This window comes from Solanum lycopersicum, chromosome 6, assembly GCF_036512215.1.
Source record: "Solanum lycopersicum chromosome 6, SLM_r2.1".
Lineage (NCBI taxonomy): Eukaryota > Viridiplantae > Streptophyta > Magnoliopsida > Solanales > Solanaceae > Solanum > Solanum lycopersicum.
In genome coordinates, this window is record NC_090805.1 from 50,188,105 (window position 1) to 50,207,425 (window position 19,321).

At 31.3% G+C, this 19,321-nt stretch overlaps 3 protein-coding genes across 3 annotated transcripts; 1 reads left to right on the forward strand and 2 right to left on the reverse strand.

Annotated features, from left to right (window-relative positions):
- On the reverse strand, positions 1-4,141 carry LOC101260057 (uncharacterized). Its single transcript, XM_004241129.5, has 9 exons — positions 3,808-4,141; positions 3,073-3,277; positions 2,770-2,860; positions 2,204-2,349; positions 1,857-2,100; positions 1,672-1,776; positions 1,391-1,573; positions 851-1,052; positions 1-736 (listed from the first exon to the last, which is right to left on the reverse strand). Exons 1-9 carry the CDS (start codon positions 3,956-3,958, stop codon positions 267-269), a joined length of 1,797 nt encoding a protein of 598 aa, XP_004241177.1. The 5' UTR covers positions 3,959-4,141; the 3' UTR covers positions 1-266.
- Positions 4,142-12,453: 8,312 nt separating this feature from the next.
- LOC101259757 (uncharacterized) lies at positions 12,454-16,057 on the reverse strand. The gene has a single exon (XM_069299486.1). It carries the CDS (start codon positions 12,919-12,921, stop codon positions 12,601-12,603), a length of 321 nt encoding a protein of 106 aa, XP_069155587.1. The 5' UTR covers positions 12,922-16,057; the 3' UTR covers positions 12,454-12,600.
- On the forward strand, positions 15,973-18,101 carry LOC101259447 (cytochrome P450 86A1). Its single transcript, XM_004241127.5, has 2 exons — positions 15,973-16,378; positions 16,643-18,101. The coding sequence occupies exons 1-2, from the start codon at positions 16,080-16,082 to the stop codon at positions 17,907-17,909; spliced, it is 1,566 nt and encodes a 521-aa protein (XP_004241175.1). The 5' UTR covers positions 15,973-16,079; the 3' UTR covers positions 17,910-18,101.
- The last annotated feature ends 1,220 nt before the right edge of the window (positions 18,102-19,321 follow it).

Consider the following 19,321-nt stretch of genomic DNA (forward strand, 5'->3'; position numbering starts at 1 on the left):
TTGAGATAACCATCATGAATTCATAATATTGATTGAACATCATACATGAAGATACAGCTAGTAGTAAGCAGTAGCTTCTGTTTTTTTTTTTTTTGTTATTTGAGATACAACTGTAATATATGGCTATTCCAATCTATTTAACTTCTCCATTCAGGAGCAAGAATACAGTTGAAGTTCTCCTCGAGGACCTCAACGAAAGAATTCCTGGCTGGTATGGTGATGTTGAATCCATGGCTGTCTCGTTTGAGCATTTAAGTTCATCTTGTTTAGGATGTAAGACCAAATCCGAAAGGAAATAGAGGATTTGAATTCCCGTGAACATGCATTGGAATTTGATCAACAGTTTTAAACCATGTCACTGGTAGTTTCCCTTGAAATGGATAGTCTCCAAAAAGGACATCTGTGATTCCATCTCCTTCAGTTCCAGGCAACCAAGCTGCAACAAATGCATCGACTTTTTCCAAGAGTGGTGGTTCGATAACCATAGGTCTTCCAGAAATGAGAATTGTCACCGTGGGAACTCTGTCAGCGACAAAAGTTGCAATTTCTGTTCCGTTAAATGGGATTTTTAGCTCTGGATCATCACCACCAGTTTCACAATATGGACCTTCACCAATCGCCACGATAGCAAAAGAGAAGTCTTCACCAGCAAAAGTTTCTGCAGTAGGATTTGGTTCAAAGACTATCTCTGTTTTGTCACCCAACATCTCCCTTATTGCATCCATTATGGTTGTGCCTATAAAAAATGGATGATTTAACTAGTTGAGCTTACGATAATTAATGAAGTAACTACAAATGATAGTTTATAAGAATCATGTCAGGGAGAGACTTGTAATCGAAAACTACTTACCAACTGTGATTCTGCCACTGAGTCCTGTCCAAGTAGCTGTCCATCCTCCACATTGATACCCAAGATCATCAGCATGAGTTCCAGCAACGAGGATCTTTTTGGCGGTCTTATCTAGAGGCAGAAATGGTTTCTTTGGATCTTTCCCATTTTTCAACAAAACTAAGGATTTGCGAACAGCTTCACGTGCTAGCTCTCTATGTGCCTAAAACAATGTGACAAAATAACCAGACTTAAAACAGATCCAAGATGGTGAAATGCAGAATCACTGTTGTTCTAATGCAAGACATACATATAAACTGCTATTTAGAATTCATATAAAGAACAACCATAGAAGAGTCTTACGAAGAACTTCAGCAACTGATTAAAACAAATACTGGTAACATGTAATCTCATTAAAACTTGAGCATTTGGCGAAGGTTATTTCTTCAAAGAAATGGTTCTTTCCTACTCATGTTACGCGATTGTTACCAATATGAGATGATGTTGTACTCTTAAAACTGTAAAATTATTCCAGAAGGCAAAAGAAATAAGTAGGAATACCTTGCAACCAACCAAATCTATCAATGATCTATCTGTAAACGGATGTTCAAATAATCCAGCAACAAATTTGACTCTCAAGATTCTTTCAACAGCGTCATCTATCCTGGTCATCGGTATCTCCCCTGATTCTACCAGTGAAAGCAGCTGCTCCAAAAATAATTCATATCTAAATGGCACCATTACCTGCAAATATTCACAAAATGCAAACAGAGAACATGAATTAGGCTAAAAAAAAGGATGTTATTATTTTCTTCCAACACAAGCTTTAATTCAACTTTTACCATATCAATTCCAGCATTAATGGTTAACTTGACGGATTGACGATAATCAGCATCATGAGGATCAGTAAGCCGTTCAAGTGCTTCCCAGTCTGTAATCAGGAGACCCTGCACCAGAATATTGCTTTTTAATAGTATAACAAAGCTTCTCAACATCGCAGGCTTATAACTGTCGTCCCATTGTTTACCTTGAATCCAAGCTTTTCTTTCAAGACCTCAGTTAAAAGATATCGATGAGAGTGCATTTTGTCTCCATTCCAGCTGGAGTAGGAGGCCATAACAGTGCAAACTCCTTGGGCAATACAGTCTATATACGGTGCTAGGTGAATATTAAACATATCATCATGCGATGCTATTGTATTTCCTTCATTTGTACCATTCTCAGTTGCCCCATCACCAACAAAATGCTTTGCACTTGCCATGACAGAATTTCTGAAATTCAGAAACTAGTATCAACATTTCTGTATTTGAAGTAACGAAAATTACAGAGATAACAATTGACAAATTCAATTCTAGTGCTCATCATTAACTATACCTTCCAGAAACATAAGGGTAGCCATATGGATGTCCTTCTGGTGGCTGACCTTGCAAGCCCGAGACAAGGGACGTCATCTTTCTTACAACTTCAGTATCTTCACTGTAACTCTCGTAAAATCTTCCCCATCTAGGATCTTTTGCAACCTACAATTACGAAATGGTTAAATTCCATTAAGGAGAAACTAGTATTTCATTTTATGTGTCCCGACTCCCCAGGATGAGTACCCAAAGACTACAAATCAGCTTAATCTTGCAATATCAATATCAGAATAAATTCCTTTACATAGACATTGTTAAACATCATACCCATTGTAGTTCCACAAATGTCCGATAGACATTTTTAAGTTATGGAAAACTAGTAACTTGTGGAAAAACTACATTGGTAGGTGTAAATAAATGTTTAGTTTTGCTTTTATAACAAGAAAGCACAAAATTTTCTCAAGATCTTTACTTCATTCAAATTTATATCTAAGGCTACGAGCATCAAACCGGATCATTTTTTCCGAAAATAGCAACAATAAAGTCGAATCACAAAGAGATAAGTGAAAATTCTTTTTGACTTACAGCAATACAAGGCGCAAAAGCATACTGAGATCCACATGCCCTGGTTTCAAGAGCTGTCACCTCTCCTATCCGTCTTACTAAATCAGCATCTCTGCAACATACAAACATAGGTAGATTCATTATTTTAAATCGACACTAGCAACTTATCATACAATTGTCTACCAAACTATACATATACAGTTTGAGCTAAAGATATTTGCCACCTAATCATTGTTTATTTTCCGACAAGGCACAATCTATACGACACAGGTATCAAGTCACTTTGTCCATCAAGGCGAAACAAATCATGTACTAATAACTAACCTGGTGGCACCAAGCCCAATGTTGTGAGGAAAAATAGTGGCACCCCAAACATTGTTATTGCCATGAATAGCATCAGTCCCATAGAAAATAGGAATGCCAAGTCTGGACTCAACTGCACCCTTTTGAAACCCATCAATCATATTAGCCCAATCACCTGATTCTGCATTCTCAAATGGTCTACTTCCACCTCCACTCAAAACACTCCCTACAAAAATTTCCAAAAATAAAAAATAATTCAACAAATCAAAAACCCATAAATAATACTTCATCCGTTTCAATCTATTTGTCTTACTTTCCTTTTTAGTCTGTTTATTAAAAAAAATACTTCTTTTCCTTCTTCACAAATCTTCAATTTCAACTTTTCACATATATATCTAACGCCACAAGATTAAAGTACATTCTAATATATTTGTTTCACCATAAATTCCAGGATTTTAAACTTTTTTAAAAACAACGAAAATAAGTAGTAAAAAAGCAACTTAAATTTGTATTCGCAGATAAACACAACTCCAATTTTGAAATATCATTTTCACTTTGAAAAACCAAAACTAATTTTTCTTCTTCTTCAAATTTCAGGATGAAACATGATCGAATGCCCACTTAATTTAAAACCACGAAACTTAAAAAAGTTAAAATCAATCAAACAAATTAAAATGGGTCGAACCATCAGGAATGGAGCTCAAAATCAGTGCCAAAAAAACCCCATAAACAATAGGAAGTTAAAAAATGACTTACCAATGCAACGATCTCTAATAGCAGAAGGATTAGCAACAGCTCTTTCGATCTGAGTCATTTGACCAATTTTTTCTTCAACTGTCATTTTAGAAAGAAGATCTTTTACTCTTTCTTCAATTGCAGCATTTGGATCTTTGTAAATACAATCCATAGCTACAATTAATTGAACAAGATGAAGATATTAATCTCCTTAATTTATACTAATCAGATAGATTTTTAACACAAAATATATATAATTTTTTTTTTTGGAGGAATAAGACAGGGACCAAAGGTTTCTATTTATATATAATACTTAAGGGCAAGATTTTAGATTAGTAAATATTAATGGTGACGTGGTACGTACACTTGTATGATTGGATTTTAAATATTAATTTCAGGTACAGCGAATTGACATATTATATGACCCAAAAAATATATAACATATGATGTGAACAGCCTGCATTTATATATTATTATTATTACCCCAATTACCAGTTGATTAATTGTATTTTTCCGTCTATTATTAAAAAAATATAGTTATTCAGAAAGAGGGGTTTAATTATTTTATTTATTTTATCCTTTAATTAATTTATTTAAAGTAAAAATAAGCTTGTAAAGTTTTTAATAAGCCTGCATTAAAATTAATTTACTGGCTATATACAATCCCCAATCCTATTCCATTTGTAAACAAAATTTAGAGGGGTGGGGGGGGCATTTATTTAGGTACTTAAAAATTATTGTGTTTTAGTGTTTACATTTATATACTAAAAATAAAAATAATAAATACAGAGTACTCAATAAATACATGGTACTTTCACTTAATCATTCTATGATTCTCTGCACCAATGAAATGGATGTAATTCATAATTTATGAATTTATGTAAGAAAAAAAAAAAAGGTGAAACATGTTCACTTCATGATTCACTGGCAATTGTCTAAATATATTAGTACTATATACTTTTCTTAGCTTATGTAGTTATATATCAAAATGAATAGGACGTAAGAGAGGTGTAACCATTTACTCGCGTTCGATATTTATATTTATGTGGAATGATATTAACTTATTATAATTATAAATAGTGATACATATATTATATATACAATAAATTTATCTGGAAGATGAAGTAAAAGCAGATCTGAACAAGGCATTATTGGTGCAACTTGTTTCCTTGAAAGATTGTGATTTGTCATCAACAAATAGTTCTGATGAAAATAAAAATAAAAATAATTCTGAGGCTAATTGGAGCCCATACCAAACTACATTTTTTTAAGAGTCCAATAGCTGGAATTTTTTTTTTTGTAGTACTGTAAAAAGAAAAAAAGTGAAATTCCAACTTGTGTTTATTATTTTATGATTGTCAGGTATTTTTTCAGGTTTTGTATTTACATTTCTATTTTAACTATTTTTTCTATATCAACTCTTTAATTTTTACTTTCCATTTATATTTCATTTAAGATCATAAACTTAAATAACTTTTTTTTGTCCCTTTATTCTCATTTTTAAAGGTTTCATTTATCATGTACTTAAAATTTGTGTCCTATTCTTTTTAAACTGTCAAAGGTCACTTGAATTTCAAATCTGCTACTTTCATAAATATGGTGTTAAGTTAAAATTAAATAAATAAATTGATTGAAAATTTTATATATTACTCTATCTTAGGAGTTAGGAGTTAGGGGCGGGAGCTAGCATAATGTTACATGAACCTTCTTCGGTGAAAATTTATACTATTTATACATAGTTAAAATTATGATAGATATTGAAACCCGACCTTTAATTACTTGTGTTTTTAACTTTTTAATATTTTGAATAAGTTGATGAAAATTTTGACTCCTGCCGCTATTAAGAGTGACGTTCTATTGTTAAAGACTAACTAATCAGGATAATTTCATTTATATTTTTAAAAAAGGTGCGTTAGACCCTTGACCAATTGGCTCACCATCATTGGTTTCTGGTCTCTTATTTGGAAATAACATCATCTCAAATTATAATGTTTTTTATAGTATATAGTTAAAAATACGGTAGTTGATGAATGATAGGCATGGAAGAGAACAAAACCCTTTTGGATCTATTATGTATTCATGAAATATTAAAATAGAGAAATCATCTTTACGAAAAAAATCACAACTTTAGACTAATAAAGAATACTTATGAATAATTTCTTTTAAAATATAAGATTTGTAATCTCGAAAACATTTGAATTATTTAGATGATTTGCTTATGTAAAAGTTTGTACTATTATTTCTATTTCTTTGATATGAAGTAATTAATTGGAAAAAAAAGTCATCTTCCTTGAACTTGCTCTTTTTATTGGAAGTTTAATTAATTTATTTCATACGACTTTTTATGTGTAATTAATTTCTTTTAATTTTAGAAAAAATATAAGAAATAAATGTCAAAAATACACTTAAATTATTCTATATTTTTTAGTTTCATATCTAAACTATTGAGAGTTGAGTTTCATATCTAAACTATTACTTTTTAGTTTGAGAAACACACCTCAGTGATGTGTGTAATACTCTTTTTTTATTTGAAAAAACTTTGATATGTTCCACATGTATATAAAATATTTCACCTTAACAAAAATTAAATAATAAACTATTAATATTTATTAAAAATTAAAGATTAAATTATTACTATTTATAAAAACAAATTTTAAAAAAATGAAAGTTAAATTATTTTTCTTACCACACTCCACCACCTCCTCCAAGTACCTTCCCCCCTCCAAACACACACCTCCAAGAAAAAAAAATCTACCCCATCTTGTGTAACAAAAAATGAGGAAAGAGAATGGAAGCGGAAGGTTAGGTGTGACAGATAGAATTATTTTTTAAAAAAATAAAATAAAATCTAAATTAGTATTTGAGTGGGCGGGGGTGGGGGGTGGGGTCTGAGAGGAAGTGGTGAAGTGGGGTAAGAAAAATATTTTATAAAAGAAGTATTATTTTTTTTTGAATAATAATTTTTTTTTTAATTTTAGCTAATATTAATAATTTAATTTATTTAATTTTTGTCAAAATTAAATGTTTTGTGCATATGAAGTGCGATATAATTATTTTTTAAAATAAAAAAGAAAATATAATATACACGTTGTAATAAAAATAATATGAAACAAAAATATGTGATTTTCAATAATTTTGATATAAAACTTACACTCTTAATAACACTCTTAATAATTTGAGTATGAAATTAAAAAAATGTGACTCACAAGATAGAATATTTTGCATCAAAGAATCAGATAAGGTTGATAGAATATTTTGCATAAACGTTTCTCTATATTATTATTTGATACAAACATGAACGAACAGATAAGTACTGAGTAGTCTTTTCTATCATTGAACTTGAAATGTATTTATGGTAGTTCTAAATTCATTGTAATTCAAGATTCATCGCACTATTGATTAATTGGTTATAGTTCTACATTAATTAAGAAGTGGAAATGGAAAAAGGGGTTTCATCTTAATACTCGTAAGAAGAAACTACACTTAAAATCATTTATGAAATTAATGACGATACATTTAATTGTGCGACTATATTTTATGCGTCATCATTATTAAAAATAATAATTGGTCATTAATATTTTTTATTTCACAAAATCAATGCATAACTGAAACATTTTTTTTTTATTTTATCCTTATCAGCTATGAATATTGATGTTGTTTGACTTGATATGAAGTCCTTGTGTAATCTAACTTAGCACTATTAACTTTCAATTATATCAAGTGAGTGATTTTGATCCTTCAACTAACAGATTCAAAAAAAAATTAACAGAGAGTTCACTGCTAAAAGGGATAGTTCGATATTTCATTTTAATTCTCTCTTTTTGAAAAACAAGCTAAGGCTTTCATGTCTCTATCTTGAAGAACAAACTCATCAATCTGAGCTACAATTTCAACAAAATCATTTTGATAGGCATTAACCCTCCCTCTTACATCGACGAACGATAGATTTGCAGCGAAAATTCTTTTTAAAAATTGTATGTTTTTTCAAGCAATAACTTTGAAAATACTCAATTTACTCCTTTTAGCAGTGAATTCTCTGTTAACTTTTTCGGATCTGTTAGTTGAAGGATTAAAATCACTCACTTGATATAATTAAAGGTCAATAGTGCTAAGTTAGATAACACAAAGACTAAAATAAAAAATTAACCTTAACATAGTGACTAAAAATATCGTTTTCCCTAAATCTTTTTATGTGTATATATTAGATGGTGCCTAATCGACTATCATAAAATCCTAAATCTGCCTCTATAGCTAGACGGAATTTTTCTGTATATGTTGACTGACTAACATTATCCTTTGTGTGTTTGGTTCATTTGTGTGATTTGTAGGGTATTATTAGTGATTTTGGTGGTCCTCAAATTGTGACTAAATTTCAAACAAATTAAATAAATCACTCTAGCAACTTGTAGCTACCCATTTACTATTGTAGTTGCCGACAATTAATGTCATATTTAAGTCCCTCAAGTTGGTTTGTTCAGACCACATGCATGTATTGTTTTCCTCTTTCTACAAAGATTTTTGTGAAATAATTCTAAACTCTGAAATGGCTTTATTTGTTTGTCTATGTTGTTTTCCCAGCGTGCACTTCTACTATATATTTGTTGATTTGAAATGCATATAATGGTGTGTTCATGAGCATGAAATGTGATGCCAAAAGAGTCATTCACTATGGGCCAAGCCTAGCTAACATATCCTATCATCAGCCCAATCAGTTGCTACCACATTCTATATGTGAATTAAGAAAATTATATATAATAGCAAACTATTAATTCAAATTAAATGTTATAATCATAATTTGATTTAATTGTATCCCGCTCTCGTTCTCGCAGGGTAGTCTCCCTCGCCTCTCTCGTTTTACAAAAATAAATGTATAAAATGTGTTTGTATTTTTTATAAAGCGAGAGAAAATTGTATATACACATATATTTTCGTTCCCCTCGCTCGACTCGCTTAGATCTCACTCGCCAGTCACACTAGCGTCTCTCACTTTATACAAACACAAATGTATACATTGTTTGTGTTTGTATAAAGCGCGAGAACATTGTATATACAAATACAAATACATATATTTTCGTCCTATACACATATGATAATACAAACACATATTGTATAATTGATTCTTTTATATATGTATACTGAAACAAATTATATAATTCTTCTTTTGTATGTGTATAGCGAAATATACATATTAATAGCATAGCAAACATAAAGTTTTCTATGTAACGGAATTATGCAAACTATAGTTATAACATACAAATATGATTTTCATATTCGCTATACGTAAAAGTTGCTCATTAACAAACTAATGCCATTAAAACTTCATCTGTCTCATTTTATATGTGCCACATAAAATAGGACGGAGGGATACTTCGCCTTAGTACTCCCACCACACTACTAGGCAGGAATGGCAAACCTTCAATGCCAAAAAGTGTGGCACATGAGGCAAAACTTATTAAACCTTTCAATGTCATAACCCCTACCTAACATGTTTACTAGAATAATTCGTTTTGACACCTTCAAATATAATTTAATTCGTTCATTTTACATCGTTTGGTAATAGGACCATTAACATCTTACTACGCAATAATACACACATCCTAGCTCCATACTATTTGCTCTATCTCGTATCCAATATCCGTTTTGGCACTAGATTAAAGAACTAATTCATATTCACACCAAAAAGTATAAAAAGTTTGGAATAAAGCGTTCTCGTATATTATGTAGTTAGTTTTGGAGAAACAATAATATAATACGAGTATTTATAGTCAATACTCTGTATAAATACCGTTAAAAACTTTAGCAATTTTGACTCTAATGACGTTAACTCAATTACCACTACATATTTTTGCTACTAACTATAATTAAATTATGGAGTAAGATACAATAACATAAAACTCCAAGTGTTGAAGTGAATCCAATATGATGGAACCCAAAATTAGCTAATTAATTAGTTGGCTAGATCAATCAACTTGAACATCTTTCATCAATACGTTTTGACAATTCTCTCTTGTTATTGTTTTAAGTCACTTTCCCATTGATTAGAATTGCCCATGGCATGTTTAATTTACTCTTTACATGCATTAAAAGAGTTCGTACCAAGTAGCCTTCTTGTCCTTCACCTTTCATCATTTATTTTCTTGTCTTTTTTCTCACTTAATTCTCTATTAGAGGCACACATCCATTTTTTCATCCTCTTTATAATATATATACACTCCAAATTTTGTTAGTTTTTTTTTTTCTATAAGATGATCATGTTGACGAAAAAAGGCTCAAATAAAAAAAGAGCAAATGAAGCAACAAATAGTAATACGCAAAGAGGGTATAATAGTTTCAAGAGATCAACATCAGAATTATCCGCGATTAAATTATTCAAAAGTTTTGGAGGGAAGATAGTTGCTATTGTAAGGATGATGTCTCCAAGAAGTTCAGGCAAAGTTAATTCTTCTAATAAGCCATTATCTGATCCTCCAATATTAATCAATTCTGATCATAGAGTTGAGGCCATCAAAGATTGTATCAACTTCATCAATTCATCATCGTCACGTTTGCCCAGATCTAATTCTGTTTCTAGCTCCTCAATTGTGTTGTAAGATACATATGATTACGTTTTGTACGTATTAGTATTATAGTTTTGTTTCTTGGTCTTGATTAAATTTGTGTTCAAGTTAGTAGAAAAATGTTTTTCTTTTTTAGGGGATATATATAAATGATCATGTGCTCTCCAGGGTCTTATGGATTGTTGTAAAGTTTTCATGAAATTTAATTCATTTAAAGATAAGTAAACATTGGTAGTAAGGAAATCTAACTCGATTTCAATAACTAGCTTGTGAGATAAGACTCAAACAAAGACTCGATCATTGCTTGTTTTGTACTTTAAAGGTATATATAATAATCATGTTCCTTACTATTTCTCTTTTCAAAAAAAAAAATTTGATCTTTAATTAATTATAGTTTATATAAATTTTGGGAATACCTCTTCTTCTCTTCTCAAAGAAGATTAAATTAGGTTTTGAGCATGTGGGTAATTTTAATTTCGATTCGATTTTAAATTTTGCCTAATTATGCCCAACTCTTATAATAAGAGTACATGGAGATGTTTCCAAATGGAAAATGATGTGCATGTACAGAAGGTGATATTTTTTCCCCCCAAATTTCAATCAAACTCATGTGTCCAAACGCCTAATTAAATGCTTTAAATCCTGCCTACTTTGCCCAACTTTTAATGATGCTGGAACCTGTCACCTATCATACTTTATAAAAAGCCTTCCTAATTTGCGGTCGTCAAATGGTCTTTCCAATAAATATTAGGGATGACAATCGAACGGGCATGGTGAATTTTTTTTCTGAAGCAGTGTGAGATAGGTTGAATTTTCTTTAATAATTTGATATTAACGTCAGATCTATCCCAACTTATAATTTATCAATTTTGTTCCGCCATACTAAATTGCTCATACATCATATGTCTAGTCATGAGGTGAAACGGGGTGTTATGTCCCACATCGTTGGGATGAGGAAAATTTTAGTTTCTAGTGTTTAGTTAGACCCGTAATCCATTTCTTTACCACATGTGTTTAATACTCTGAATAAAACTTGATTAGCCATTTTCTCTTAAATAGTCCATTAAATTTGAGGCTTGAATAGTCTGTGCTTGTGGGCTCATCATCTCATTCTCCACTGGACCCAATAGTAAGATGTCCACTTATCGTCGAACCAATATCTGCTTCCTGCCTGGCTGATATCACCAACACTTTTGGTATCATCCCCTTCAATTATACAAAAAATTTGTGCTACATTCAATTCCATTAAAATTTCCTTTAATAAAAAAAAATAATAATATATAGAGCTATCTTGTCTCTCCTTTTGTGTTCTACCTGATATATATTTTAGAGTCTCTTTTTGGAACCAAAATTTGGAGAGAAGCGATCCAACGCAAACTGGTTATATATAATTTTGCTTGAACAATCCTCACTTTTTCTTTTAATTAGCTTTTAGAGTTAAATTAGATTCAAACATTTTGCCGTTTGATATAAATTTTTCAGCAGGTTTAATTTACTTCAACCGATTGTCGCAGAATATTTATCCTTGTTTCGAAACTACCATCAATTTTCACTAATTAACATTATTTCTAACTTCTAATCGGTTTATGATATTGTTAGAATGTGTACAAACCAAAAAAACAGAGCAAAATAGAAATACATAAATCAGAAAGAAAAGGATATCATATTCGAGACCATAAAACTGGTTTGTGAGGAATTTAATTCACTCAACCGTAGCCGAAGTTATGAATTATTTCCTCACATCATAAAATGAACATACTTGTTTGATGAAATAGAATCCAAGAGGTGCAAACTCAGGCAGAACTAAAGTTAAGAGTTTGGTAGTTCCAAATAAATGTTTGTTGTTGAATATTTATATATTAATATACGTATATTTATTTAATTTTCTAAATAAATATAGAATCTACGAAAAAACTCGTGTGTTCATCCGAACCATCGACTCCGCCTCCGCCAACAGATATGATTTTTGTTGGAAGAAAAATGTAATAACATAAGTTCACAATCATTTTTCAACAATAAATAACTTTATTCCCAACTCAATTCTTTATGATATAGTAGTAGACTTATGCAGCTATGATGACCAAATAACCAATGTTGCAGAGCAAGCAAGTAGCTGATGAATTGTTCAATTCAATTCAATAGTAGTAATAGATTACAGAGCCAAGTAAATTATAAATTTCATACAAGGAAGCAGAATTTTTGTGTTTTTCCCAATTCTCAAAAAAAAAAAAATTAAGCAGATCTCACATAGTAGAAATCAGTCCTTCTTATTAAAGAGACCACCAAATCCTGCAAATCCACCGCCATTTGAATTCTTCTTCGGAGGAACAGCAACAGAGTTCTTCCGCCCAGAACTGGTGGTGCTTACACTCTTATCCTCTACTTTTTTCAGCAGTGGATCTGTCTCCAATAGCTGGTCTTGCTTCTGCAATGCACCAAGTATAAAATCCAAAAGCGATTTCTCCTCAGTACTTCCACCGGAGCTCTTCGACGCCGTAGCTGCGGTGTATACTCTACTTCGATGTTGTTGTGCGGTTACGGTTGCTATCGGACTGACGAACATGTTCAACGACGCCATTGAGTTTCTAAATTAGGGCTTTTTTTTTTGTTTTTTCAATTCCTCTGTTCTGTGTAGAAGAAAGAAAGGGATTTTGAATGTGGATAATATAGTTGAATTGATTTCTGGTAGGATCAATATGAGCCCTACGATGAAGGTGATTGTAGCGCGAGTTCTCCACAAGTTTATTATCCCTTCTACTTCTCCCTTTTCTTTTTTTTTTAATTTTAAAAATTGAATTTATATTTTTTTTGGTCAATTTAATTTGTAATTTATTTCCTTAGGTGGAAATAGGAAAAAGATTAAGAAATCATCTTGCCATGTGATGGAGGAGTTGACACGTGGCGGCCACTTGTGAGTTGTGATCATAGTGGACATGTAGAGCCAATTATATTCCAAAACTAGAAAAATATACTCCTTCCGTTTTATGTGATTTTTTAAAATTTGATACAAAATTTAAAAATATATATTTTAAATTAAATTAATATAAAAATTATGTCTTTTTTATTTTGGAACAAACTAAGAAAAGAGTGTGTCATTTAAATAAGAACAAAAAAAAGAAGATGTTATACTCATGATTCGGCTATTCCATCCTTCTCGATACATATCTTTTTTTTAAGTATGTCTTTAAAAAAATGATACATTTCTGACAAATATCGAATAACTCTTTTATTAGGCTTCATAAATTCAAGCCTTTTAATTCTAATAGAATCATTTTCTTCAAGGATTTGGAGCAAAGGCTTATTTCTCAACGCAACTAAACCGATTCCCAACTACTAATAGCTTTATATAACATGCTTAATTAGTGATGTGTTGACAACCCGGAAAGATGGCTATATGAGGTGTATGTTTATTTGTTCAATTTTGTACAAGTTTAATTGTCTACTTATGTATATGTGGAAGAATTTACTCAAATAAATATTAGGACAAAGTATAATGTCATTGGATAAGTACTTAATTGGACCCTTTTATTGGGCTGTAAATAAACTTCGGTGTTGAACTGAACTTGACCTGAATTTCCAGTCCAGCCCAGCTTAAGCCTGTTGAGACTTCTCAATATAAATTGGGAAAAATTACGCGGCTAAGTAAACTTATACTATTTAATTACTATCATAATTGTAGTTTGTTATAATCACCACTCGCGACTAACGTTATACATTAATTACGTGGCTGACATCGAGTTTGTATAATTAGTCTCGTTTTTATATGTATAATTCGCCAGGATATACAAACTCATATGTATAATATACAATTATTTAACCGATATACATATAAAATTCACCTCTCTGCCTTTCTCGCTTGCCTCTCTCCTCCCTCTCTCAATATCTCTCGTCTCTCTCCTCCCTTTTCCAATCTCGCTTGCCATATATACAAATGCATTTGTACAATATATACATTTATATACATATACAATTCACCTCTATCCAACTCTCTCTCCTCTCTTTCTTGATCTTGCTCGACTCTCTCCTCCCTCTCCCAGTCTCGATCATCTCTGTCCCTCCTTTTTTGATCTTGCTCGCCTCTCTCCCTCCTCTCTCAATCTCTATTGTCATATATATACAAACACATATGTATAATATACAATTATCTAACCAATATACATATACAATTCACTTTTCTCCCCCTCTCTCGCCTCTCTCCTCTCTCTCCCAGTATCGCTCGCATCTCTACTCCATATAACATGTAGCTACAAACTGTAATTATCAAACTATAGCTATAGAGAGTAATTAATAATTTTTGAGTGACTATATGTGAAAATTTCCAATAAATTATTATTTAATTAGATGGTTCAGTTCCTCCTAGAGGTCTCGAATTCGAAATTATGAAAATGGAAAAAATGTTTGTTGGAGCATTGCCCCTAGAAATAGTCTCCGCAATGCGCGAATCCAAATTTAGTACGACCCTAATACAACTACAGGACACACATATAAATTAGAGTGTACACATATATTGTCAAAAGAAATTTTTAAACTATGAAACAATCTGGCATGAACTGTTTCCTTAATTTGCAGTATTAATTAGAAGTTTCTTAAACTTTGATGTAATAACAGGATTAGTTATGGAAATAATGTATTCTAACATGTTTAATTATATGGTGATCAGATCATTTGCTTAATGACATTCTAATGTCGTAAGTTGTAGCTAATGCCTTTATTGTACTACAAAAGTCAAGGTTGTTGTAAAACACAGAGATTTTCTTAAGGAAGAGCTAAAAGTAAGAAAAGTTGGAGGTTGCCTGTCTCTTTTTGTTGCTTTGGAAGACTTTCCCATTTGCCAAAACCGTACTTAGTACCGTGGACGAACATTGTTATATTTAATCAGAGGTTTTGAGTTATATATCTGTCGGTAAAAGTACATCGGAAGCAAAAACTATTATTTATCTCTACAAACCAACCTCAAAAAGGGTTAAATTTTAACAAAACCAATTTAGGGAGTTTTGTTTTTTAAAGCTTCTAATTTAAGCTTTCTAATCAACTGCATGCAGAAACTAAACCTTTTAGAATAGTTTTCCAGATTTTAGAGAAAACATGTATTTCTCAACACAGCTAAACCGATTCCCAACCACTCCCCACTTCTATGCTCATGTGAAACTTTCATATTTTTTATTTTTGTTTTAAAAAAAATATTTATTATAATTGGTCGAGGAATTATGTTCCATTTTTCTCTTCTTAGATAATAATTTACATGGTTAATCATAAGATGTAAATATTTATTTGTATCAAGGATTTTCATTACTAAATTATGACCTAAAAAAAATATATCATAATTTCTTGAACAACCTATAGATATTTGAACGAATAAATAATTGATTAAATTAGTTTAAAATTTGTATCAAGTACTACATGACCAAATTCTTTTAAAAAAATTGTAACGCACAAGAGAATTCATGAGACGTGTACAAATTATATGAAGCTAAAGCAAAGCAAAGTTAGTAAAGTTTTCGTAAGAAAATTAATAAAATTCATTACATTAATTCCTATCAACCGAATAAGGACCTTCTTTCTTTTAATTTTTCTTTCATAAGTTCATAAAAATTCTCAACAACTCTCTCCTAAACCTCTCCTTTAATACATTCTACAAATATATATATATAAATCATACTCTCCCTTCTTCCATATAACACATTCATTCTCTTTTCATCTCTACTTCAGTTAAACCAAAAAGAAAAAAAAATCAAAATGGATCCTATACTAGTTTATTCTGGAATAATAGCATCAATTACTGCTTATTTTCTTTGGTTTTATCTACTTGCACAAAGGTTAAGTGGTCCAAAAGTGTGGCCATTAGTTGGTAGCCTCCCTTATACTTTCTTAAATAGAAGGAGATTTCATGATTGGATTTCTCAAAACCTAAGGTCTACTGGTGTATCCGCAACCTATCAAACATGTACTATTTGCATACCATTTCTAGCTTGGAAACAAGGGTTTTATACCGTCACATGTCACCCCAAAAACATCGAGCATATTCTTCGAACCAGGTTTGATATTAGGATTTTAAATATATCGTGACATATAAAATATATATAGTTGAATATTACATATTTAAATGGACAAGTCAATGATATCTTTTGTCCCTTTGAACAACACATTATAAAGCAAAACAAGATTCATATACAACAAAATATCTTCAAACACATCTAGCTAGTGTTATGCTGTTTTTCTCTAGTAAAGTGTTGTATATTTTTTTTATATAATATAAAATCGTGATATTTGAATCAGCTGTTATATATATATTATACCAGGTTCGATAACTATCCTAAAGGACCAACGTGGCAAAACGCATTCGATGACTTATTGGGTCAAGGCATTTTCAACAGTGATGGTGACACGTGGCTCATGCAAAGAAAAACCGCTGCTCTTGAATTCACAACCCGGACATTACGACAAGCAATGAACCGGTGGGTGAACCGGACCATCAGAACTCGTTTGTGGGTAATTTTGGATAAAGCCGCTAAGGAAAAAAACCCGGTCGAGTTACAAGATTTATTGCTCCGTTTAACTTTTGATAATATTTGTGGACTTACTTTTGGTAAAGACCCTGAAACCCTTTCACCAAAAATGCCTGAAAACCCATTTGCTATAGCTTTTGATTCAGCCACTGAAGCCACTATGCAAAGACTATTATACCCTTATTTTCTTTGGAGGTTGAAAAAATTTCTAGGCATTGGAGCTGAAAAAAGGTTACAAAAAAGCCTAAAAGTTGTTGAAAATTACATTTCCGAGGCTTTGGATTCGCGTAAGGAAAGTCCATCAGATGATTTATTGTCACGTTTCATGAAGAAAAAGGACATAAACGGTAATTCATTTCCAAGTGATGTACTTAAACGCATCGCTTTAAATTTTGTCCTAGCTGGACGTGACACATCATCTGTGGCTATGAGCTGGTTCTTTTGGAACGTAATGAATAATAACCACGTGGAAAATAAAATAATTGAAGAAATATCTAACGTTTTAAAGGAAAGCCGAGGCGTAAATCATGAAAAGTGGACCCAAGAGCCGCTGAATTTTGATGAAGCCGATAAATTGATTTATCTCAAAGCGGCTTTAGCCGAAACTTTACGATTATACCCTTCAGTCCCTGAAGATTTTAAATATGTTGTTTCTGATGATGTTTTGCCAGATGGCACGTGGGTCCCAGCCGGTTCAACAGTAACTTATTCAATTTACTCGGTCGGGAGAATGAAAACGGTTTGGGGTGAGGATTGTATGGAATTTAAACCGGAGAGGTGGCTCTCGACCGGTGGAGACCGGTTCGAACCGCCAAAAGATGGGTATAAATTTGTTGCATTTAATGGTGGACCGAGGACTTGTTTAGGAAAAGATTTGGCTTACCTTCAAATGAAATCTGTGGCTGCTGCTATTTTGCTTCGGTACCGGCTATTACCGGTTCCCGGTCATAAAGTTGAACAGAAAATGTCGTTGACTTTGTTTATGAAAAATGGACTTAAAGTTTACTTGAATCCACGTCAACTTGAACCTGCGGTTCCAAAGATTGCTATGTCTGCATGAAGAAAGGGCAAAATGGGAATTAAAATGGTATAATTAAATTATTGGTAATTGTAATTGTATTTGCTTTGTTGTAATTTGCAATGTGTTTGTTATTGATTTGTTTGGTTACTTTGAGTTTTAAGAAAAATTTATTTACCTATACTTGATATGTTTTCCATGTTCAAATAAATTTTTAGCCTGTTTTACTGATAATTTTAGTTTCTTTTTGATTTTTGAGTAATAACTTATCAAACCATGAATGGCTCATAACAAGAAAGTAAAGCAAATCTTGGGTATTAATTGGTAGTATACAAGAAAGAAAAAATAGAACTTAGTAATAAATAATTTGTAATTATCGTTTAAATGACTTAGATATATTGTAATAAACTCAAATTCAATTATGAAACTACAATCAGATACTCAATTATATTAGTAAGACTAAAGTTTAATTACAATTCTAGAAAGTAAATACAACGACTCAAAGGGTAAAAGCACAAATGTTATAAGTAAGAACTTGAATTGACGGAAGAAAGAGACAATGAACTAGACTCAGAGAAAGCATGATATGCATAAACAGACTTTGCTTAAATGTGAAGCTCTTCTAGTTCTATTTCTCAATCCAATAATTGCTTGTATAACGTCCACATAAATATCGAGCTTAAACTTAGACTGATTAGTAACATGTATAATTTTTTAAAAAAAAATTGGTACTGTCGATTGGTGTATAAATTTTCAAAGTTTTGATCAAGTAGCTATTTTACACATGTACAAAATATGTCAATTAATTTGTATCTTCATTTCTTTGGTTGGTGAATCAAGGACAAAAACAGTTTGCTTCCTTCGTGGAAATCTTGTGATGATTCCTGGTTAATTAATCAACTCTGTGTCGATGACTTTTTTTTTTATAGCATACATGTCCAATATATATTCCCACCTATTTGTAACTATAATTCATCACCTTGCATGCATTTCTTTAAAATCCAAAATTTTAGTACCAATCATGTTTACTTATATTTGTTCATGTATTGTTCAACGTTATAAATAAAGTAGTAAGCTATTGTCATCCAACATTTGTAATTACAAAATTAGTCTATAATATATTGGATTGGAGAATTTGCGCAAATAGTTATAGCCACTATAGTAAATCTAATTATGCTTCATATCTATAGTTTGCATATTTAGGAGCTATAGCTACATTTCACACTATCTCGCTTGTATAATTTCTGAGTTTATATAATTTGCGGGTAAGTTTGTATAATTTACAGATGCGTTGGTATGATAGAGCTATTTTTGTGTACGAATTTGTACAAACACAAATATTTTAACTTTAAATAATTATACAAATTATGTTATATAAAATTATATTATACAAAAGTTATACAAGTTATACTATACAAACTCTGAATTATACAAATATGAGAATTATACAAACT

Excerpts from the sequence above, each read along its gene's own strand:
- LOC101260057 (XM_004241129.5), bottom strand. The coding sequence starts at position 3,958 with ATGGATTGTATTTACAAAGATCCAAATGCTGCAATTGAAGAAAGAGTA. Across the intron at positions 2,861-3,072 it reads ATTGGGCTTGGTGCCACCAG|AGATGCTGATTTAGTAAGAC; the intron begins GTTAGTTATTAG and ends TGTATGTTGCAG. Across the intron at positions 2,350-2,769 it reads CTTTTGCGCCTTGTATTGCT|GTTGCAAAAGATCCTAGATG; the intron begins GTAAGTCAAAAA and ends TCGTAATTGTAG.
- LOC101259447 (XM_004241127.5), top strand. The coding sequence starts at position 16,080 with ATGGATCCTATACTAGTTTATTCTGGAATAATAGCATCAATTACTGCT. Across the intron at positions 16,379-16,642 it reads GAGCATATTCTTCGAACCAG|GTTCGATAACTATCCTAAAG; the intron begins GTTTGATATTAG and ends ATATTATACCAG.
- LOC101259757 (XM_069299486.1), bottom strand. The coding sequence starts at position 12,921 with ATGGCGTCGTTGAACATGTTCGTCAGTCCGATAGCAACCGTAACCGCA.